At 38.1% G+C, this 24,828-nt stretch overlaps 1 protein-coding gene across 1 annotated transcript in view; it reads right to left on the bottom strand.

Moving 5' to 3' along the window:
* The window catches only part of LOC136863581 (lutropin-choriogonadotropic hormone receptor), a 97,131-nt gene that overhangs the window by 2,537 nt on the left and 69,766 nt on the right, over nucleotides 1–24,828 (bottom strand). Inside the window, exon 5 of the mRNA XM_068226002.1 lies at nucleotides 8,985–9,213. Within this exon, the coding sequence (XP_068082103.1) occupies nucleotides 8,985–9,213 (229 nt within the window). The remainder of the gene's footprint in view (nucleotides 1–8,984; nucleotides 9,214–24,828) is intronic.

The following is a 24,828-nucleotide window of genomic DNA, read 5'->3' as shown; positions in this document are numbered from 1 at the left end:
GCCATGTCTGCTACCTTCCTAATCCTAACTTTTCCTAACCTGCGTCGCCGGAAACCTTCGATGTATTAGAGTGACTAGCATTTTTTTTCTAAGAAGGGAGTTCATAGTATGAACACCACATGGCAGCTGCGAGCACTGAACGCTGTTGCTGCGGTCTTACCAGCACATACTACACAGATGCAGTAGGAGTACTGACTAATGTGCCCTGAATCGGATCACTGTATCGATTCAGTAACGTGAACGGAATCAAATGAATCGATTCAGTAAAATGAATCGAATGTCCCATCACTCTTATGATAAGCATATTACTAATGGGTTCCATCTGATTTGTATCTGCAGTGTGAACTACATTTTAACATCACAAAATAAAGAAAACAGGTGGTACGCAGTGAGTAAATTCTATCACTCTTCATAGTGAATGATTGTGATACACGGATATTGCGGTAATGAAGTGACTTAAATATATATGTAATAAGAGTTTTGTCTATACATTGCTCAGAATTTGAAAAGAATAGTATTTCTAAATCGGTCATGTCCACAGTAACAAGGAAATGCACTTTTTACTTTTCCGTAATTTCTGTCTGTCTGTCTGTCTGTCTGTCTGTCTGTCTGTCTGTCTGTCTGTCTGTCTGTCTGTCTGTACACGCATCACGAAAAACGGCTGAAGCGAATTTAATGAAAATCGGTATGTAATGTCGGGTGATGAACCGCTACAATCTAGGCTATAAATTATTTCATTCACGCTAAGTGAAATTGTAGTTTTGGGGGAAGGCCTGAAATTGAATTATCAAATACTTATGTAATTAGTGGTCATGTCTTAACGAAAATCGGTATGCGAAGTAGCGGTAATAAGTCGATATAATCTAGGCCATCAATAACTGTATTCACGTAGAGTGAAATGGTAGTTTAGGGAATACCTCAAATATTTATGTTATTAGTGGTTGTATCTTAATGGGAAATCGGTATACAAAGACGGAGAATAAGTCGCTATAATCTAGGCTATAAATAATTGTATTCACGGGGAGGAAAATGGTAGTTTAGGGAAGGCCTAAAATGTAATTCTCAAATGTTTATGTTATTAGTTGTCGTATCTTAATGAACATTGGTATGCAAAGTCGGGGAAGAAGTCGCTCTAATATAGGCCATCAATAATTTTATTCACGCTGAGTGAAATGGTAGTTTAGGAGAAGGCTTAACATGTAATTCTCAAATATTTGTGTGGGCCGGGCTGAGTGGCTCAGACGGTTAAGGCGCTGGCCTTTTAACTCCAACTTGGCAGGTTCGAACCTGGCTCAGTCCGGTGGTATTTGAAGGTGCTCAAATACGACAGCCTCGTTTCGGTAGATTTACTGGCACGTAAAAGAACTCCTGCGGGACTAAATTCCGGCACTTCGGTGTCTCCGAAGACCGTAAAAGTAGTTAGTGGGACGTAAAGCAAATAACATTATTATTATTATCAAATATTTGTTATTAGTAGTCGTATCGATAAATACTACATAACTAATATAAGTTTAGTTATGTAGTAAGTTAGTAGTGGTAACGTAGGAAGTTATTAAATTTCTGATCAATTATGTCTTATACATTGTTACCGCACCGCCTATAATCACAGCGATATTCATGAATTTGGATTTTTGTTACTAAGTCCATATCAGCGCTGAGTCACGAGAAAATGGGTAAACAGAATTTAATGAAAATCGGTGTGTAAAGTCTGAGAATAAGGAAGTACAGTCTACGATGAAAATAATTTTATAAGACACCCTAATATTACAAATCCGAAAGAAAACTAATGTGAAGGCCTACAGTATAGAAAGCTCATAAAATTAATCAACAATAACATTACATTGACCATTGTTTGTTGTGATGTGCTTTGTGTCTTCTGTTTCCACTTATCTCCGATAGATAGGATTACTGCTGCGTACCGAGTATTTATTTAATTTGCTGTACGTCGCACCGACACAGGTAGGTCTTATGGCGACGATGGGATAGGAAAGGTCTAGGGGTGTGTAGGAAGGGGCCTTTGCCTTAATTAATGAACAGCCCCAACACTTACCTTGTGTGAAAATGGGAAAACACGGAATACCAACTTCAGGGCTGCCGGCAGTGGTGTTCGAATCCACTCTCTCCATGATTCAAGCTCACAGCTGCGTGGCTCTAACCACACTGCCAACTCGCCCGGTCGTACCAAGTGTAACAGCCTGCCTGAATATTGGAGGGAAGTAGCTGGGGAGTTTGATAACTTTCTTCTTTAGCATGCCATTCCTCTGGTTCTTAACCCTTTAATGCATGATTTTTTATTTTCATGTTTAAAAGTTATTTTTGGACTTTCCATAAGGTTTATAGAACGGGAAAAATATTGAAAAAAATATCAATAATGCTGCATATATGCTACATCATGAATAAACATTCTCTTTGATACGGTTGCCATTCAACTAGTTCCTACATAAAATATATACAAATGGGCAACTAACGTCAAAGATATTCTATAAACAACTTGGAACTCACGTGGAACATGCACTGGTTTATGAAATGCCCATCAGAGGCGTGCAAATCAATTTGTTAATCTATGTTGTATATTTGCTACATCATGCAACAAAAGGGTGTATGCTCTTCCATCTCATATCATATGCTACTCTAAGGCCACAGTACAGCCAACCTATGAGTAAATAAGGTCAAAAGTATTATATAAACATCTTGGAACACATGTGGAATATGCATTGGTTCATGAAGTGCCCACCAGAGGCGTGCAAAACAGTTTGTAAACCTATGTTGCATATATGTTACACAATGCAACAAAGGGTTAAATTTTCTGATACTACTGGTACGTAACACAGTGGTTCATCATAGCATTCGAGCTATTCAGTCCCTACTCTCAGACACTGATTGGAATGAGCAGTGTGGATATTTAACGGAATAATGGCAGAGGAGTGTTCACGGCAGTCTGCGACCTGGTCATTCCAGCTCTGGGACTTCGGATTGTTAGATCGGCACCGTAGTACTCTTCGTTGAAAGTGAGAAAGTGTGCTGTTTTTCATTTGATCGAGTATTTTATATGATAAGGTTGCTTTTAATCGCTACATTCCAACTGACGTTTTTGTAATGACCTGTGTTGAATTCAGTTAGAAAAACCACGAAGTCAGTCTTTCTGAGAATCCCGTAGCGAAGCTTGGGTACATCAGCTCGTGTGTGTGTATATATATAAAATAAGAGTTTTGTCTGTACATTGCTCAGAATTTGAAAAGAGTGGTATTTCTGTATCGCTCATGTCCACAGTAACAAGAAAATGCACTTTTTACTTTTCCGTAATTTCTGTCTGTCTGTCTGTCTGTCTGTCTGTCTGTCTGTCTGTCTGTCTGTCTGTCTGTCTGTCTGTCTGTTTTTCTGTCTGTCTGTATGTATATATGTACACGCATCACGAGAAAACGGCTGAACAGAATTTAGTGAAAATCGGTATGTAAAGTCGAAACCACTACAATCTAGCCTATAAATTATTTTATTCATACTGAGTGAAATGGTAGTTTAGGGGAAGGACTACAATTTAATTCTCAAATATTTATGTTATTAGTGGTCGCGTCTTAATGAAAATCGGTATGCAATGTCGGAGTAATAAGTCGATATAATCTAGGCCATAAATAATTGTATTCACGCTGAGTGAAATGGCAGTTTAGGGGAATGCCTAGAATTTAATTTTGAAATATTTATGTTATTAGTTGTATCTTAATGGAAATCGGTAGACAAAGACGGGAAATAAGTCGCTACAATATACGCTATACATAATTGTATTCACGCTGAGAAAAATAAGTTATTTATGTTATTAGTGGTCGTATCGACAAATACTACATAACTAACATAACTTTAGTTATGTCGTATGTTAGTTGTAGTTATGTAAGAAGTTACTAATTTTCCGATCACTTATGTCTTATACATTGTTACCGTACCGCATATAATCACAGAGATGTCCATGAATTTGGATTTTTGTTACTAAGTCCATACCACCGCCGAGTCACGAAAAAAAGGGTAAACAGGATATAGTGAAAATCGGTATGTAAAGTCTGAGAATAAGGAACTACAGTCTACGATATAAATAATTTTGTAAGACGTCCTAATATCACAGAGTCGAAAGAAAACTAATGTGAAGGCCTGCAATATAGAAAGCTCATAAATTTTAACAACAATAACATTACATTGACCATTGTTTGTTGTGATGTGCTTTTTGTCTTCTGTTTCCAGTCATCCCCGATAGATACGATTACTGCAGCGTACCGAGGTTTGTTTAAATTTGCTTTACGTCGCACAGACACAGATAAGTCATATGGCGACGATGGGATAGGAAAGCAATAGGGGTGTGAAGGAAGCGGCCTTGGCTTTATTTAAAGTACAGCCTGGTGTGACTGGTGTGAAAATGGGAAACCACGGAATACCATCTTCAGGGATGCCGGCAGTGGTGTTAGAATCCACTATTTCTCGGATGCAAGCTCACAGCTGCGCGCCCCTAACCATACGGCCAACTCGCCTGGTCGTACCGAGTGTAACAGCCTGCCTATATATTGGCGGGAAGTAGCTGGCGAGTTAGATAACTTTCTTCTTTAGCATGCCATTCCTCTGGTTCATACATTTTCTGATATTACTGGTACGTAACACACTAGTTCATCATAGCATTCGAGCTATTCAATCCCTACTCTAAGGCACTGATTGGAATGAGTAGTGTGCATATTTAACGGAATAATGACAGAGGAGTTATGCGACCTGGTTATTCCATCTATGGATCTTAGGACTGTTAGATCGGCACCGTAGTACTGTTCGTTGAAAGTGAGGAAGTGTGCGGTTTTCCATTTGATCGAGTATTGTATATGATAACGTTGCTTTCTATCGCTACATTCCTACTGACGTTTTTGTAATGACCTATGTTGAATTCAGTTAGGAAAACCACGAAGTCAGTCTTTCTGAGAATCCCGTAGCGAAGCAGTTTGTACTAAATGTGAGTCAGTTGCATGCACACCTTGACAACAGATCACTTAAGATATAGAAATACGATCTTTCACACAAATGGTTGTATCATGAACATCTCAAACGATCCTAGAATTGTTCTCCTTCTGTGATTACTGGACAGTTTCATGTTTTGATTACATTTTAATTTCATTGTACCTCAACTAATCGCAGAGTTTCTAGTTGTCGCACACAAAATTCTTCTTCTCTGGTGTCTAAGACCAACTCCACCAGCATTTTAGTGAAAGGTATTTTACCGTGAATTATTATTTATATTATTCAATCCAGTTTCGAACTCATAGCTCAATACATGTAGAACTGGAATATTTAAATGGAAAATAAATATATATTATAAATTGTGCAATATTACAATTGTACAACTGTCCTCTTGCTAGATCCAATGTGGTGTTTTATTGTGAATGCTGTTTAAAGGGATATACTCCATATTCTATTTGTTTTCACGTGTCATATATTTTGAAAGCATGATTATCGCAGAGAGTACAGAACCCCCCATATGAAACTAACAGCTAACAACGTTGCGAGCGGGGTTAACAAAAGAAAATCTCCTTTGATTTGAGGCACGTCATTTTGTAGCTATGGTGGTACAAAAATGACCTCGAAATAACAAGGCTTCGACTTTCTGCCATTCATGGCGAGATAAACAATTATTCGAGGAGGTATGACATCCACATTCCACCCATTAGATGTCCAGTCCATGTTGGAGGGAAGCGCAGACAACCAATGAGGAAGACTGTTTAAACGCGTTGAATTGATTTTGAATGTGTTGCCATTGCCAGTAATGCCAAAAGGCGTGGTCTTGATTGAGGTATTTTGTTTGTGATAGTACATATATCACACCCTCGCACTGTATGTAGAAGTTAGAGATATCACTGTCAGTATTCGATTTATTATTATTATTATTATTATTATTATTATTATTATTATGTCATTTGTATATTTTGTTATTAATCTTTGTAAGCTGGAAGGTAACCATATATATAGTATGAGTAATTTGTTTTGCATGAGTGGGAAAACATTGCTATCTTGGACTCTGGTAATTCGTATGACTCATGCGGACATCCCAGTGTCTGATGAGATGTGATTGTTTATGTTGTTGTACTAGGAACGTTCTATGAGTCATGTGATATACCCCAGCGTTTGTTTATGTCTTAGGAGCATGAAGAAGTTCAGAGCAACTCTGAACGGTGGATCACTCATGATTGGCTGGCAAGGACCAATCCAGACGTATCATCTGAGAGGAGGGGAGAAGCGGATGTTTATATAAACTTCGACATCACTACACAAAGGAACCACAACTACAACTGACACTCGGTACGGACAAGAAGGAGTACTGACACACTGTACGAGAAGGAAGTAGTGCGGATATACGGTATTCGAGTGACATGGCCACAATGGACAGGACTTCAAACGTTCGTGGAAGGTAGTCATGTCATGTTCGTGGAAAGTGGATGATCGACGGATTGTGGAGTACTTACGCATTACGTGTTGTAGTACTTGTGGAGGTCTGGCATTACATGTTGGTGAAAGCCATCTCAGACTTTCCATAATTTATGTTCAGGGTCGACAGCGTGTGTTACTCAAATGTATAGATCTTTACAACAAGTGTTAAAATATGTGAACACAGTATTACAAGGTACATTATCTGTGTGATGTTAGAAGTGCTGATTATGAGAACCGACAAGTAGTATTGATACAGAGACAGTGAAGGGTATTTATCTACATATATGTACATTGTTCATCGGACCATCTACAAATGGTAGTTTAGTTCTCGCTTTCGTTTTCCCACTGTTTTCATTGTTGTTGTTGTTGTAAATATGGAGTTTTCCAGCAATATTTTATGTGTGTATTATATGTATAATTTTGTGTGTTGATGAGGTGCTCATTCACGGATTTTGTTAAGAATATAGTTAGCTATTTTAGAATCAGTGGAGTTTTTTATGAACCTAGGTGCAGTTCCTACCTATTTAGTCGTTTAACGAGGTTAGGTAAGGCCTGCAGCAGATGTACCAGTACGCAGCATTATGTACACGCCCTGGGATATAAAGTTTATCATGCTCTATCAAAATTCGAGGGATCCATTCTGGTGAACTCTGGCGCCCGTACTACGGACATTTCGATTATCTATTTTTATTAATTTAATTTAATTCAAGTATTTTATGAAGTTTTTGAATAATGTTATTTATTTACATATTTTTATTTATATATATATAAATTGTGCCGTAGTTATACATTTACGATAAGTACTGCATAATGAACAGCATAGTAAAGAATATGGATCTGATTGTTCTGTCACGACTAATGTTTGTAATGAGTACATTCCTCGCGAGTTGGCTGTGTGGTTAGAGGTGCGTAGCTGTGAGCTTGCATCCGGGAGATGGTGAGGTTTATCCCCACTGTCGACAGCCCTGAAGAGGGTTTTTGCATGGTTTCTTATTTTCACACCAGACAAATGGCTGTACCTCATGTAATGCCATAGCCGTTTCCTTCCCACTCCTAGTCCTTTCCTACCCTATCGTCGCCGGAAACCTATCTGTGACGGGGCGGCGTTAAGCAAGTAGTAAGAAAGTGTATATTTAATAATTGTCTTTATACATGTCGGTGGTCTCTGTAACCTGTACAATTAACCAGATATGAATATGTCGTTGATATGTATTGGTGTCGGGAATTGGGAACAATCGAGCGTCCGAAAATAGGAACACGTCTGTCCATCACTCAAATTTCGTGCAATGTTGACAAGTGCAGTGACCTATTTGTTACCACCCACACATTACCTGGTTAAATCTTTCAAATTCAATACTACAGATTTTCTCACTCTCAGGTTGTACATTTTCTCAATTTAAGTGAAACGAAAGATCAGAATAAATATACAGTCAAGGAAAAGTATAGGAGGCGCGTCTTACTGTGTTTCTTTTCGTATTGCCTGGAGCAAGAAATGCTCGATTCCTGCTATTCACTACCGTTTCACTCTACTGTAAGAGGGTGCTGTCATGTAGTTTTCTGTTTCGAAAACACATCTGACGCTTATTTGAAATGTAAATCACATAGATGTTACGAGTTTCCGGAAATAGGAGCTGTCTGGATATTGGCCCCCTCAGCCTATGTTGTTTATGCCCCCCGTCAGACAGGTAACTAGAACACCAGAAAACGTACATGAATTTGTCACCACTAGAGCAACATTAACTGCACACACTATACTCCCAGAGGCATCTTCAATGGGTGCGAGAAGTAGACTATTTTTTTATTTGCCATCCAGAAAGCTAATACTGTAAGTTACGAAGATCAATCCAAAACTATTGCAGCACACATTTTTTCCAAATGAAAATTTATATATCGTTTTTTATTCCTTGAATACTTAAAGACAATACTTTTTCATTAAGTAATATCGATTTCACATTTCTTTAAAATGTGTACTCTCGTAGAAAGTAAGTGCGTATCATTAGGACGTCTACAGTTCTGCACATTGTGTGATTTCTCTATACAATGTCCGTCCCTAGCCGTTTCAGCATTCTACTCACACATCTCCAAGTCCTAGTTGATTTGCTATTTCGTTTACAGTTACGCATCCGTATCTCAGAATCGTGGCGTGCCAAATATTGCCCGATAAAGTCTGTAACTTGTTGTACAGTGATCGACGGCAGCATCTCCATGCACTTGCTTCAACTCTGTAACAGCTTGTTGTTTTTGTGGTATGAGTGCGAGAACGAGTGCTACGACCTACCACGCACCGGAAATGAATGAAATTTATTCGAATAGAAGTAATAGGAGTGCTTCTATGTGCTCTGTAAATATATAGCTGTAGAAAAAGTGACTTTGCAAAGAAATGTGGTACATTCATTTTGGAACGATACCGGTATAATTTCAAATTCGCATCTCTTAATATTACACCAACGGATGCATTTTGCATTTCATGGTGATTTAAAATAAACTGAAATTTCCGTTACTCTTGAAAACAAAGAAATAGAAATTTATATGAGCAATACCTTGTTTTGGAGTAACCACTGACTCCAACGAGAGGCAACATAGCCATTGTGCAAGAGTAAATCCATCCTAAGACCATGATCTTCCCAGAAGTATTTATCTTGAGTCTTCTATTTAGATGTATGGCGTACGTTATTGTGTACCAGCGTTCTGCAGTGATTACTGTAAGAGTGTAGATCGACAACTCGCAGGAGAAGACGGTAAGGAAACCAGCCACTTGACAACCATAACCTAAAACAAGTAGGTTTGCACATTAATGTATCTAGACATTGGGCATATCAACAACTTGAGAATTGATCGGATTTGAAAGGTAACTTTTCAAAGATAATCAACATCAAATATCATATTGTATTAAGTTTTAAAATATGTGAAACAATAAACTACAAAAACTTTTAGCGTGATACAAGCAAGTTATCTGTTCGTGATTGATGTATCACAGATTCGTCCAAAGTTTTGGGTTTAACTACAGCCTAAAAGCAAAGAGTGCGAATTTATTTTCGGAGAAACCGCAGGGCTTAAAGAGAAGAACTAAAACTTGAATATCATAACTCGACAATAGAGTAGATTAATGTTTTTCTAGCAACCAACAATTAGTAGAATTGACAACTAATACTGCTGAGGAGAGAACAGTATAAGATCTCATTCAATCACCTAATTCAATAAGACAATAATTTTAATGAGTTTTAAATTGTATACAAAACTTGAGGTATTAAATTGTAAGTAATCACTATACATCTTTCAGATTGAACAACATATTTATGAAGAAACAATGCGGGGGAATCAAGTCAGAACTAGTGCCGACAATCTCAATATTTCACACCATAAAACCCCAATCATCGTCCTCATCATCATCACCATCAATTTCGTAGTCGACAAATTTAACAGCAAGCTAACTGATCATTCTGCCGAAGTGAATGTCTCTTCTGTTGTATGCTTTCATTTAGGGAAGTCGTGAACTTGCCATTTGATGGGAAACAGAACCAGATGATGCGTGGTGGAAATGTTCAGTAGAAAATTGTCCATAGATTTAGAGCCATTCATAATTTAATTCAAGTTAATTTAACGCCACTCCTCCTATTATCCTATTCAGTTAGCTTTATCCTGAGAAAAATATATCAACACGCTCCTAATTTTGCCTTAATACTGATTCCGAAATCTTGAAATAGTAACTAATATATGAGAGGAACATGCAATTTATTAGTAATTCACTCTCATCAGGAATTTCCAACACCTTTATATTTTTTTTAATATTTCCAACTTAAGCACATGAATTGACATACGTATGACGATTTATGTATATAAAATAAACCCATATTTAGTATTTCAAGTTCCTATTATTTTGATAACCCATGAATTAGGCTCTACATTATTATTTCTTTTAAGTAAAAGTATGCAGTTCAGTTATTTCACTAAGTACTGAAGTTCTCCTGACACAAGCTAGTTTTTGGTCTAAGGCTGGAATTGAAATGTAGTTTTCGATATCACGTTATGTTTCAAGTATAATTACTACCTCACCGGGCGAGTTGGCCGTGCGGTTAGGGTCGCACAGCTGTAAGCTTGGATCCGGTAGATAGTGGGTTCGGATCCCACTGTCGGCAGCCCTGAAGATGGTTTTCCGTGGTTTCCCAATTTCACACCAGGCAAATGCTGGGGCTGTACCTTAATTAAGGCAACGGCCGCTTCCTACCCACTCCTAGGCCTTCCCTATCCCATCGTCGCCATAAGACCTATCTGTGTCGGTGCGACGTAAAGCAAATAGCAATAAATAAATAAATAAATAAATAAATACATAAATAAATAAATAAATAAATAAATAAATAAATAAATAAATAAATAATAATTACTGCCTCAAATTTACGGGTATTCGAACCATGGTGAAGGAGATATATGCTAGACACTGAGACGTAATATCTCCACTTTCGTTGGATTAGGAGAGTCTTAGAATTGTTATTAAACAAGAAATTGGTAATAAATTACAAATATCAACGGCTATAATTTTAATTATTTAAATACTATTCAGTAAAATAAACTTTGTTCTGCGTGATATATGACAATAATTTATTGTTAAAGTGAGTTGATAATACACCTATGCTGAGTATTTTGTAAGTTCCGTTTATCCGGAAATTCATTATCTGAACTTTGAGAAGAAATGTATTGGAGTCACAGACATATTTACAAAGATCAACTATCTTCGACAGTGACTTATTTAAATAGTTTGCCTCGTCCTGAACCTCATTAAATGTAAGTTGGTAAAGACGTGAATTCTAAGTCAGGTGAAATAATATGGCGGCCTGAACTGTAAACTCGAAGAATAAAGAGAAGGGGAATAGGATGATATTAGATGCTACACAGTTAACGTGTCACAGTAAATTCTCAGTCAAGCTGTCAAACATGCATGTGTTCTCAGCTGTTAGTAAGGTCATGTGTGAGTAACAACGCTTCAAAAGGAACCCAACCTTGATCTACCAATTTGGCGAAAAATAACCGTTTCTCACATTATCTTCACATTATAGAATGACACTTCACAGAAGAATGAGTTACGAAACATTTTTACAATAAGTCCCTTTTCTTGTAGACAGGAGATATAACAGTACAATAGAATACAGAATCAGCATTACACTCCTGCTAGCAACCCTTAAGTTGTAAATTGGGTCACCCAGTTGTAACCAGATCACAGTCACACGAAATAATAAAGTTACTTAATCATTGCATTTATGTTATTTGATCCAAATTTTCTGTTCAATTTCCGAAGAGTGCTTATTTATTTACATTTATTGCTGATATTGGACGTTCCAAAAAACAAGATAAAATTTCACGTGGTATTATACTATATCATCCGCTCATCACCAGTGAAATTTTTTGTTTCAAATATTATCCTTTTCTTCTCAAAAGTTCGATTATCATCATTTTTGTAATAACTTTATTATGTTACTCCAAATATCTACTCAACAATCCAGTGGTTGTCAACGTTTACCGTTGATTTTATTTCAAAGGCACATGATACAATCAATTCTATTGATTCCCTCCTTCGAATGAAAATTCTATTCAATACTGTGTTATTCTGCGATCATTCTAATGAGCTAAACAATCCAGTAGATTCATCTCTTCAATGTTACATTCAAGTACATGTCAACTGAATGTACACTGACGGAAAATGAAATCCCAACACCAGAAGACATAAGGTTAAAGGAATGAAATTTAGGATAAGCAACTATCTAGGTAAAACGTTTATTTGATTAAAGTGTCCAGGTCATAAGTTCAAGTATGGACGAGAAGACATGTGACATTTGGCACATTAATAACTACTGTAGTCGCCACGATTTTGAACACAAGCATGTATTGCCTGCAAACTTGCGTGCATTATGTCGTACGGATGCAATGTCTTTTTGAAAGATGGAGTTGCACGCTTGTTGCAGTTGTTCACCCGGCTTCATGGCTAAATGGTTAGCGTGTTGGCCGTTGGTAACAGGGGCCCAGGGTTCGATTCCCGGCGGGGTCGGGAATTTTAACTTTAATTGGTTAATTTTGCTGACACGGGGGCTGGGTATATGTGTCGTCTTCATCATATTTTCATCCTCATCACGACGCGCAAGGTCGCCTACGGGCATCAAATAAAAATAGACCTGCATCTGGTTAGCCGAACTTGTCCTCAGACACTCATCATCATCTGTTTACCCTCCAGGTTCGGCTTTTCCCTCGGACTCAGCGAGGGATCCCACCTCTACCGCCTCAAGGGCAGTGTCCTGGAGCTTCAGACTCTTGGTCGGGGGATACAACTGGGGAGAATGACCAGTACCTCGCTCAGGCGGCCTCACCTGCTATGCTGAACAGGGGCCTTGTGGAGGGATGGGAAGATTGGAAGGGATAGATAAGGAAGAGGGAAGGAAGCGGCCGTGGCCTTAAGTTAGGTACCATCCCGGCATTCGCCTGGAGGAGAAGTGGGAAACCACGGAAAACCACTTCCAGGATGGCTGAGGTGGGAATTGAACCCACCTCTACTCAGTTGACCTCCCGAGGCTGAGTGGACCCCGTTCCAGCCCTCGTACCACTTTTCAAATATTCGTGGCAGAGCCGGGAATCGAACCCGGACCTCCGGGGGTGGCAGCTAATCACGCTAACCACTACACCACAGAGGCGGACCCTCAGACACTCCCGGCACTAAAAGCCATACGCCATTTCATTTTTTTTTGCACTTGTTCACTCAAACCAGCAATAGTTAGTGCTTGTATTCGATACCGCAGGATTTGTGGAAACATTATGTCCCATGCGTGGTCAGTGGAAAAATGTCTGGTGATCTCGCAGGCCAAGGCAATTGGTCAGCATTATGTAGAGCAAGTTAGGTAACAAGAGTGGTATGAGAACGAGCGTTAACTTGTTGGAAAATTACCCATTGAATACTGCGAATGAACGGCAGCATAGCCTGTTCAGTCAACAGTCTGACATACAAGTCCACTATCAATGTTTGTGAGAAAACAACGACATTTCTCCTGCGGTCAAAGGAAATCGCTCCCCAGACCATAACTCCTGGTGTAGGTCAATGGTGTCGAATCTGCAGACAGCTTGGTTTCAAGCTCCCACCTGACCTCCTTCTTACCTAACTACGGTCATCACTGGCACGAAGACAGGAACGGCTCTCATATGAGAACATAACAGATCTCCAAACAGCCCTCAAATGAGCTCGGGTTTGACACCACAGAAGTCACAGATGGTAGTGAATCGGAGTTAGTGGAATGAATGCTGAAGGACGTCTGGCTCGGAGCAGTCACTCAAGTAATCGATTTGTTAGGGGTACATAATCACGATGTCAAATGAATGGAGAGAATGATTTGGTTGTATTCAAAGTTATTCAGTTTTTCAATTTATTCTGTGGTGTTTCTGATAGATTTGTTGGATAAAATTTGGTATTTTTTGTTAAAAATTTATGGATGAATTTGGATGTATTGCATAAAGGACTGGGTCTGTAATTGATTATTGGGCGAATGGGAATGTCGACCTTATGAATCTTAGAGAGGGCTTTAGCAGTGGGCAGACCGGGTTCATATTTAAAAGTTTTGTTTTTTCTTGATCCGTAAAGAGAAAAGAATTTTAAGTTTGTTTAAGTAGAAGTTGGATTTTTGGTAGGGTCTCTTTTTAACGCAGATTTGTGTCAAAGCTCGTACCATTGGTGATTGACTTGTGATGTAACTTCGCATTACTAAGTGTTATTGTATTGAACAGGTGGAACCGTAATACATTATTAATTTAGTTGTAATCTCAGTTCAATAGGACCAAATTAAAATTCTTATATTTCAACGAACTAGCCAACCTGGCAAAAGGTCAAGTCTACTATTATATGGGCTTAAGAATTAAGATCGCCAAATTGGGAAAGGACATATTCTTTCTAAGACAGTGCATTACACATAACCTAACTCCTAAATTTCTTGATGACAGAGCCAAAAACATCAATTTTATCCTCATTCCCTTCAAATGCAAAAAACCCAGCACAATTTGGTTAAAAATGAGATCCGTTTTACATAAGAGAAAAACCTTTTTACATAACAGATTATACGAAACTCACCTTGAAATAGCTAACCTACACCCAGGTGTCCAATGGAACCTTTTCCAAGCCCATATCAACAATAGATTATTTAACGAGTTATTAAAAATCCAATTTTGGAGAAAAAGCTTAACACCCTAAGAAACTATTCCTCACTATCTAAAATCTTGTCAAAGAGAATAAAATATCCGACACAATAACTGAACAATTGCATCACCCAGTTGTTAATTTGTCTGTGATAGCTTCGAATGATGAAGAAAACTCGATTCTGTCCAAAGATCCCAAGCACAATTGGCCAAACCTCAAAACTCTTAATATTGTCACCAACTTAGTAATTGAATCCGAGATAGCTATCTATAAAATGCCGTCAGAACAGCAAAACTAACTAAGGATTGACGTAAAAAGAAAGCATGACAAGATTTTCACTACTAGAAAGAAAAATGTTCCTCCCAGTAATTATAAAAACAGCAGGGACTTATTCAATGATCATAAACGTATCTTTGATCTTAAAAAGAAAATTAATGATGATTGCCTTATCATCACCAAATCTGATAAAGGCACTACCACTGTCAAAATAGATAAATCTGATTTGGTTGTAAAAACAAAAGATTTCTATAAAAAATATACTGTTTCAATAGTTAACGGAAGACCCTACCCAAAAATCCAACGTCTACTTAAACAAACTTTAAAAAATACTCCTTTTCTCTTCACAGATCAAGAAGAAATAAAACTTTTAAACATGAACCCAGGTCAGCCAACTGCTAAAGCTCACTCCAAGATTCACAAGACCGACATTCCCATTCGCCCAATAATCAATTACAATACATCCAAATTCATCCATACTTTTCTTACGAAAAATACCGTATTTTATCCAAAAAATCTATCAGAAACACCACAGAATTAATTGAAAAACCAAATCATTCCCTCCATTCATTTTACATAGTAAATATGTACCCCAGTATACAAGCCTCAAAGTTATTCCCCATCATCGAAAATAAATAAATACAATCACCTAAGTAAACTATAAATTCAAGACTTTATTTCTACTTTAAAAGTGGTCGTTAATAATAACTTTTTCACTTTTGACAATACTATATTTCAGCAAGAAGGTTTTGCTACGGGCTCACCGGCCTCGGGTATTTTGGCGGAGATCTATCTTGATTTCTTAGAATATACAATTCATAGTAATAATTTTACTAATATCCTCTTTTGGCCCAGGTACGTTGATGATACGCTAGTTATTATGAATGAAGATATTACTAACGCGGATTCTAAAATTCCTCTTCTCAACAACACTGACCCTCATATTAAATTTACTCTCGAATCTGAAACTAACAAAGCTATATTTTTTTAAATTATCCATTAACAGACATCATTCCTCTTTATCCTGCAATATTCTTAGAAACTCCACGCAAACAGCAAGCACCATTCGACAAGACACTTCGCATCCGCAAGCACAGAAACGTGCAACTTACAACAGCCTAGTCTTTCGTGCCTTTAATATTCCTATGTCTAAGGAAGATTTATGAAACGAATTGACCGAGCTCGATAGCTGCAGTTGCTTAAGTGCGGCCAGTATCCAGTATTCGGGAGATAGTAGGTTCGAACCCCGCTGTCGGCAGCCCTGAAAATGGTTTTCCGTGGTTTCCCATTTTCACACAAGGCAAATGCTGGGGCTGTACCTTAATTAAGGCCACGGCCGCTTCCTTCCACCTCCTAGCCCTTCCCTGTCCTATCGTCGCCATAAGACCTATCTGTGTCGGTGCGACGTAAAGCAACCAGCAAAAAAAAAAACTATTTGAATGCTATTGCTAAATTCAACGGCTATAACAAATTTTTCATAGATAGAATAATTAAAAAATTCAAGCACCGTCCCAAACCACTTTAACGAAAGAAAAACTCAACAGCTCCGCATTATCCACTTTAATTTTTAATAAAGCTGTTTATAAAGTCACCAATATTTTCAAAAAGCACAATGTAAAAATAACTTTTAGAGCTAACGACAGGAATATAGATATCTTACATAAATTTACCTTGGTAAACAAATCTAATGTTTTTTTTCAAAATCCGGGGTTCACAGTTTTAAATGCAACAACTACAGTTCTTCGTATTTGGGACAGACCGGGCATAATTTTAAGTTAGATATTCATAACATGTTAACGATTAAAAATACAATAGATCTTCTGCAGTACTCAGCATATGCGTGATTCTAAACATATTTTCACCAATATGTAACAGGGCATGTACATACTTGAAATAATAAACAAAGGCCCCCTACTGAACAGAAGCGAAAATTGTTACATTCATCTTTTCGATTTTATCTTCATTTTTAAAAGTATTGAATCTTCAAACTCGAACTCATTTTTTCACCCCTTGCATAGCACCCATCCACGTCTTTTACCCCCCATTACCTCATCCACCTGCCCCGCCTTAAATTCACTCCTCTTTCCTCCTTTCCCTTTTCCCCATCGTCTCCTTACCCTCTCCCTTTCTCCTCTTTCCGTTTTTCGCTCTCTTACACGTTTCCAAATTCAGTCCTTCACTGTATCACGCTGTGCAATGTGAGTTATATATTATATTTTTCTCGATCAATGCATTGCCTTTAAAATCTATCCCTTACCCAAATCGACTTTTATTACTCTCGGTATGTTTCCACATCCAACTGGTAATTAAAATCAACCATGGTTCAGAACATTACGACCTTCAAATTGATCTTTTCGCCCCATCAAGAACTACTCTAGCATTTATCTCAAAGATACCTTCGTTTGTCAACTGTGATTCTCAATTGTTCTAACACTGCACTCTGTTTCACTTATTTCTCTTCCCAATAGTATTTAATTTCAACTTTTCTGCATAACAAGACAACTGGCTACTTGCATCTTAGGCCCGGTTTCATCAACACATGTTAAATATATACTAACAAGTAGTTAGTTAATACGGAATTAAAATTTTAACATCTTGCTAGGTTTCTTGCGTTTCATCAAACTTTTCTTGTGAAATGTTAACCAATCGACTGTTAACTCTCCCAATATTGCGAACTGGTGCGAATCAAGGAGGCAGTGGTACGAATATGCTCTTTTACAGCGCGCTCCGATGCGCTTTTGTTTGCGTACAGAAGTGAAAAGGAATCGTAGTTCTAATTTTTCCTCCTTCGAAAAAGAGTTGTTAATTGAATTAGTTAGTAAATGTATATAAGTTATTGAGTGCAAGCGCACGGATGGCTTGACGATAAAACAAAAGGACGAGGCGTGGGAGAAAGTCCGCGATGGTTTCAATGGGGTTAACAGATACTTTTTAGCGGCTATCCACTGTCACCTAACAAAATCACTTCGTTAATTGTCCAGCTTCAAACTGTGCTCCAATATGGGAGTTATTAAATATTGTATTGTCGTGTGCAGAACCATACCACCTAGCAAGTATATCCCTGATTTGGAGGTTAGGCTCATTAATCACCTGAACATTAACAGATAAATATCCCTTCCGATTACGATATATTTCGGCCCAATTGCCTCCAGGTGATTGGATTCTTTCATGTGTGTAATCTATTGCACCTAGAACAAACACTAGGAAAACGGCTTATTTCATAGAAGTGGCGGATAATTTGCTGACGCTCTTCTACTGAAGGGAATGTAATGTTACATGCCTCCTCCTCATGGATGCTATTGCTGCAGACACTCGTCAAACAACTCTACTAACAGTGGCTTTAGAAATTCCAGCATTGTCTCCGACCATTATGTGAAAATAACCAGTAGCAAAAAATCGTAATATTATCAGTACCTGCAACATTGGAGAAAGAGGTTAAGTTTCTCTTCGTAGGACATTCTAACCTCACTCGAATTTCGTCAACAACCTTAGCAATGACTATTTTTGATAACCTGTATCTATGAAGAAATTCCGTATCCGTCAAATTTTCAAAAGTCATTACGTCGCTGAACTCTTCATCGATCAGGATTGTTTTGTAAAAGATCTAAATAGAGCAATTCCGCATAGAAAGCGAGATTCACAGCAGCCATTTTGGAACAGGTTGCTAAATGCTAATGTTAGCCATTTAACATTGGAAATGGCTGATGTTAACTTTAATACGCATTTTAACATTTGTTAATGTTAACAGTTGTTGATGAAACGCAAATTTTCTTAAATCGTATGTTAAAATGATTTAACACCTTGTTAAGTACTAACATGTGTTGATGAAACCGGGTCTTAATATATCAAACATACGATTATAAGATTTAACATCGGGCTATTTATTAATTTCACATCAAGATTTTAAAGACATTTGAAACCTAGTGGTTTATACTCAAGTGTTATATAGCTCCACACGAACTTTGTCTTGAAAAAATCTTCATATCTTCTACGTCACTTGTTATTCATGTGTGCGTTACTTTTACCTTGTACCTTTTGAATGATCGGTTGATGATGACCCAGATCTCGGGTCGAAACCAGTACCACTTGTCATCGACTTTTGATGTAACCTCTCATTACTAAGTGTTATTGTATTGAATAGGTGAAAACATAATATATTATTAATTTAATTGTAAGCCAGATAGACGCATAAAGTTACGAAAACTGAGAGCTGTAGTCATCACGTCTATATTATCAGTATATAATGCGATGGTTTGTGACTATACTGTTTGGCTATATCATTATTTCTGGATACTTTTTCCCCATGAAAAGAAATTGCTTATGCTTAAAATGTTCATGCAGTTATTATAATTATTGAGATTGAAGTATATACAAAGCCGGTTCAATCATAGGGGGAGCGAATCAGCTGAATCAGCCTTTTTGAATTTTGCTGAATCAGCATGGATCGATGAACTATGACGTTGTCCTAACTTAACCTAACTTAACTACCCTACCTTAAATTCAGACTCCATGCAAACCGTCAATGATAACGACCGGTCGTTGGGAGAAGGGCCGTATGTTTTTGAACGAAAGAGCGTGTTTTGAAAGTTGGTAGCTGTGGAAAACTACGCGTAAATGCCCAAGAGAGTTCCGTAGATGCCTCATAGATTGGAGACCGAGCGCAAGAGTTCTTTAGATGACTAGTAGAGGCTGTATGATGGTTTGTTCATAAATGTATAAATAAGGGCAGGTGTTTCGAACTTTTCGCAGGTAGAGGCATGTCAGAGAATTTGTTTCCTGACAGGTGAGGTAGCAGTATGAGTAAAATCAAGCAGTTTTAGGACATTTTTGGACTTTTTTAAGAGATAGGGGCATGTCAGAGCACATATTCTTTTGAAAAATATCACAAGCACGTGAACGTATTTAACAGAAGAGGTAACAGCCTTAGTACGATTTGATGTGTTTGCGTGAATAATTTGATTATGTTCAGGACCCTGGTAACATGCGCAAGGGAGTCTTTTTGATGGCTGATAGAGTGCATGCGTTCTTTAGATGACTAATTGAGAACGTGTCGAGCATAAGCAGATTAAGTGGAAGTATGCGTGTTCCGCGAAAGCAGTCATCACATTGAGACAGCTACGGTATATAGAACGGGTGTGACTACATATGTGTATCTGGAGTGTGGTCCACACATGTTGTCCTCCTCATATGTGGGCACAGTCCAATTATTTGGAAATGCAGGGTGGTCCACACTCATGGACATCCTCATCTGTGAATGCAGTCCACATACGTTGATCTGCAGGGTTGTCTACACACGTGGACTTGCGACACTGTGCACACGTGTGGATCACCTCATTTGTGTATACAGTCCACAAATGTGGACCTGCAGGGTGGTCAACGCATCTGGAACTACTCATCTCTTCTCGCATTCCACATGCATGGTTCTGCAGGATGGTCCACGCTACTAGGTCCACATATGTGTACCATCCCTAGGTACAGAAACGAGGGCTGTCAGAGCTGCTAGGTCCATCCACGTATGTTGACCATACCTAGGTCAACAGGCGAGGACTTCCCAAGCCACTAGGTCCATCCACATACAATCTACCTGTCCTACCAATTACAAAGCCCGAAACCAAGGGCGAAAGTATTATTATTCAAGGACCATTGACGAATTGATCCGGACAAATTAGAAGGAGATGCTCTTTCTGTGCTGTGGATGGAGATAAATCGCGTCAATAATGTAGAGGAAATGGTTTCAATATTTAATGACCTAGTAACGCAACTCTAAGTTCGGAAAAGGGTTCCAGAGCTCCTAAACCGTAGATAGTTGATGAAATTCGTCACCTGATGGCTAAACGAGACACTGCTCAAGGATGATAAGGACACTGCCCAGCCGAAGTGAACCACCAGACTTATAAAACACTGCGTAATGAAACGACATCGAAGCGCTAGACTACGTTACGCCCTTACCTTGATTAGACCTGACGCACGCCTTGTGACGATGTGGAAATCTATGAAATATTACGGCATAAATAAGCAGCAATATAACGAAGAACTAAATGTTTGCGTACATGAATTAAACGACCATTTCATCATGCTAACGGAAATGAATCCGGCCATGGAAGGAAAGACAATTAATACATATGCTAATACGCCATCTCCATACAGAGATAAATTTTACTTCAGTTACTTCAGACCGCAAGAAGCGATTGACCCAATAAAACGCATTAAGACCAAGGCTAGGGGCGTACATAACATAGGCCAAGAAATGCTCATGAAAATTCTCCATGACATCATTTATCCATTGGTGAATATCTTTAAGTATTCTCTGCAACAGGGGCCTTATCCAGAAATATGAAAAATACCCATAGTTCGCCTGCTTCCGAAAATGAGACTGGCGAAAACGCCAGTGATTATCGGCTGATTAGCATCTTATATATATTGTCAAAAGCTTTAGAGACCGGGCGAGTTAGCCGTGCGCGTAGAGGCGCGCGGCTGCGAGCTTGCATCCGGGAGATAGTAGGTTCGAATCCCACTATCGGCAGCCCTGAAGATGGTTTTCCGTGGTTTCCCATTTTCACACCAGGCAAATGCTGGGGCTGTACCTTAATTCAGGCCACGGCCGCTTCCTTCCAACTCCCAGGCCTTTCCTATCCCATCGTCGCCATAAGACCTATCTGTGTCGGTGCGACGTAAAGCCCCTAGCAAAAAAAAGCTTTAGATTCATAGTTCACAAGCAGATTACCAACTACCTTACTTAATATAATCTCCTCAATAAACACCAGTCCCGGCTTTAGACTAACACACAGCACTTGCATTGCATAAACACCTGTGACTGATGACATAAGGCAAGCCATGGACAGCAAATAACTGACAGTTCTAGCATTATTTGACTTCAGTAAAGCTTTTGGCACTGTTGACAGAGGCATACTTACATCCAAATTAAACAGTTTAAATTTCTCCGCGAGTGCACTCCAGTGGATCAGTTCGTAACTCACCGGCCACCGGCAGTGTGTACTTAATAACAACAATGAATTATCAATTTGGTTGAAGCGGCAATACAACAAGGATCCGTTCAGGGCCTCCTATTTATCTCTTTGTTCATAAATGACATAGTTTACGGCTTAAAACACTGTAAATACCACTTATACGTAGATGACTTATAGATATATATAAACAGTAAACCCGAAAATCTACACTCGAAAACACTTCACTTGAATAAAGACTTGATGACCATAGAGATATGGGCCAAAATTCACGGATTGAAATTAAACCCCTGAAAATCCTAGACAATAATATTATTGGTTACCCTAAATTACTTCGCAAACTTAATCGAACAGCTTTACCACAATTGTTCATAAGTGGTACTCCCATACAATATAGCCAAAGCGTAAAGAACCTTGGTATAATATTTGACGAGCATCTGCCCTTGTCTGCCCAAATGATATCTGTGTGTAGAAAAATATACGGAACGCTACACTGTCTCAGTAAATTCAAATTGCCGGGCTTAGTGGCTAAGACGGTTGAGAGGCTGGCCATCTGACCCCAACTTGGCAGGTTCGATCCTGGCTCAGTCCGGTGGAATTTGAAGGTGCTCAAATACGTCAGCCTCGTGTCGGTAGATTAACTGGCACGCAAAAGAACTCCTGCGGGACAAAATTCAGGCACCTCGGCGTCTCCAAAAACCGTAAACAAGTTGTTAGTGGGACGTAAAGCCTATAAAATAATAATAATAATAATAATAATAATAATAATAATAATAATAATAATTATTATTATTATTATTATTATTATTATTATTATTATTATTAGGAAATTGAAATTGAAATTCACTTTCCCTTTTAAAGTAAAGACAATTCTTGCTGTATCACTCGCATTACCTCAGTTTGATCATTGCGATATAGTTTACAACTACCTAGAAATATACTGTGGAAGGAAATTTCAGTGTGTTCAGAATGCTGGACTTCGTTACGCTGATCATGTCACACCGTCTTACACATGGCTCGGATGGCTACGCCTGCATGAACGACGCGCACTTCATACTCTTTGCTTTTTTCAAAAAATTCTTTAAACATCTCAAGCTGCCTATCTCCGTGATCGCACTAAGCTCCTCTTCACAGACCATAACAAAAATACCCGATCCTGCAACACTATGGGTTTATCCCTTCCTGTACACTGAACAGCAATCTACACGAAGTCATTTACCGTTAGTGCAGCCCGACAATTGAGTATATTACTAGTGGACGTCGGAAGCATGTCCTGCAGCTCAGCTTTTAAACATGCCTGTGTCGAAATACTAGGTAAACCCACATGAATCATCAAATGTTGACTTTTAAATACCTCTTCCTACCGCTTCTTCCTCACTATTTCCCTCTTCCTTTAACAGATTTTCTTATTCTTATTCTTATTCTTATTCTTATTCTTATTCTTATTCTTATTCTTATTCTTATTCTTATTCTTATTCTTATTCTTATTCTTATTCTTATTCTTATTCTTATTCTTATTCTTATTCTTATTCTTCACCTCTCAACTGAAGGCAATATCTCGGTATATTGTAGAAATGTATATATATATTTTCTAAACTTTCTCTTAAGTATTAGTTATAATACTCATTATTCATATATCTTTAGTGTAGGACTACTCTATGTATGACGGGCATTATACAGATGATAGTACTTTTTTACGTGTGATACTTTTATTATTACTGTTATTATTGTTAACGTTTTTTAAATATAATTGGCATCAGTAGTTAAATTAAGTGTCCTATGTTAAGACAGGTTAAGTGTAAGAAAGGGAGTACATTCCTAACTTGCCAGATGAAACAAAACATCATTATTATTATTATTATTATTATTATTATTATTATTATTATTATTATTATTATTATTATTATTATTATTATTATTATTTGCACCATGCCTATGTCAAAGGATGAGGTCTGTCCACGCTACTAGTTCCGTCCATATATGTGGATAATTCTAGGCCCACAGATTACCACTGTCGACGCTACTAGGAGCATACCCAAATATATGGACCATCCCCAGGTCCACGTACAACGACTATCCATGCATCTAGGTCAATCCACATATTTGGACCATTTATAAGTCCATTTATAAGTGGAGTGCTGACCACGCAAATAATTGCATCAACATTGTTATAGTACATATATCATACCTTCGCACTATATGTAGAGGTGAGAGATATCATTGTCAGTATTCGATTATTATTATTATTATTATTATTATTATTATTATTATTATTATTATTATTATTAGTAGTAGTAGTAGTAGTAGTAGTAGTAGTAGTAGTAGTAGTAGTAGTATCGTCAGTATTTCAGTTGTATATTTTGTCATTAATATTTGTAAACTGGCATGTCTCCATATATGTAGTATGAGTAACTTCTTTTGACCATACGGCTGAGAAAACATTGTTATATTGGAACTTGGAAATTTTGCATGAGTCATGTAAATATCCCTGTCTGATGAGATGAGTTTGTTGTTGTACTAGGAAAGTTCCATGACTCATGTGAAACACCCTAGAGAGTTTGTTTATGTCTTGGAACCAAGAAGGAGTTCACAGCGTGGTCTTGACAAGAGGATCTACCATGATTGGGTGGCGAGGAACAATCCAGACGTATCATGTGAGAGGAAGGGGAATGCTGATGTCTATAAAGGTTGATCAAACGGCGGAAACCACACACACTGTACCAGAATTAAGTAGTGCTAACACACCGTACGAGAAAGGAGGAGTGCTCACACACTGCACGGGGTTGAAGGAGTGCTAAGAGACTGTACGGGGATGAAGGAGTGCTAACACACACGGGAGTGAAACTGGATATACGGTATTCGAGTGACACTGGTACAATGGACTGGACTTCAAACATTCGTGGAACGTAGTCTTGTTATGTTCGTGGAAAGTGGCTGATCAACAACTTGTGGAGTGCTTACGCATTAGGTATTGTAGCACTT

The sequence above is a fragment of the Anabrus simplex genome, chromosome 2 (genome assembly GCF_040414725.1).
Source record: "Anabrus simplex isolate iqAnaSimp1 chromosome 2, ASM4041472v1, whole genome shotgun sequence".
NCBI classification, from domain to species: domain Eukaryota; kingdom Metazoa; phylum Arthropoda; class Insecta; order Orthoptera; family Tettigoniidae; genus Anabrus; species Anabrus simplex.
Note: the sequence above shows the minus strand (reverse complement) of the source record. Positions and strands in the feature narration are given on the sequence as shown.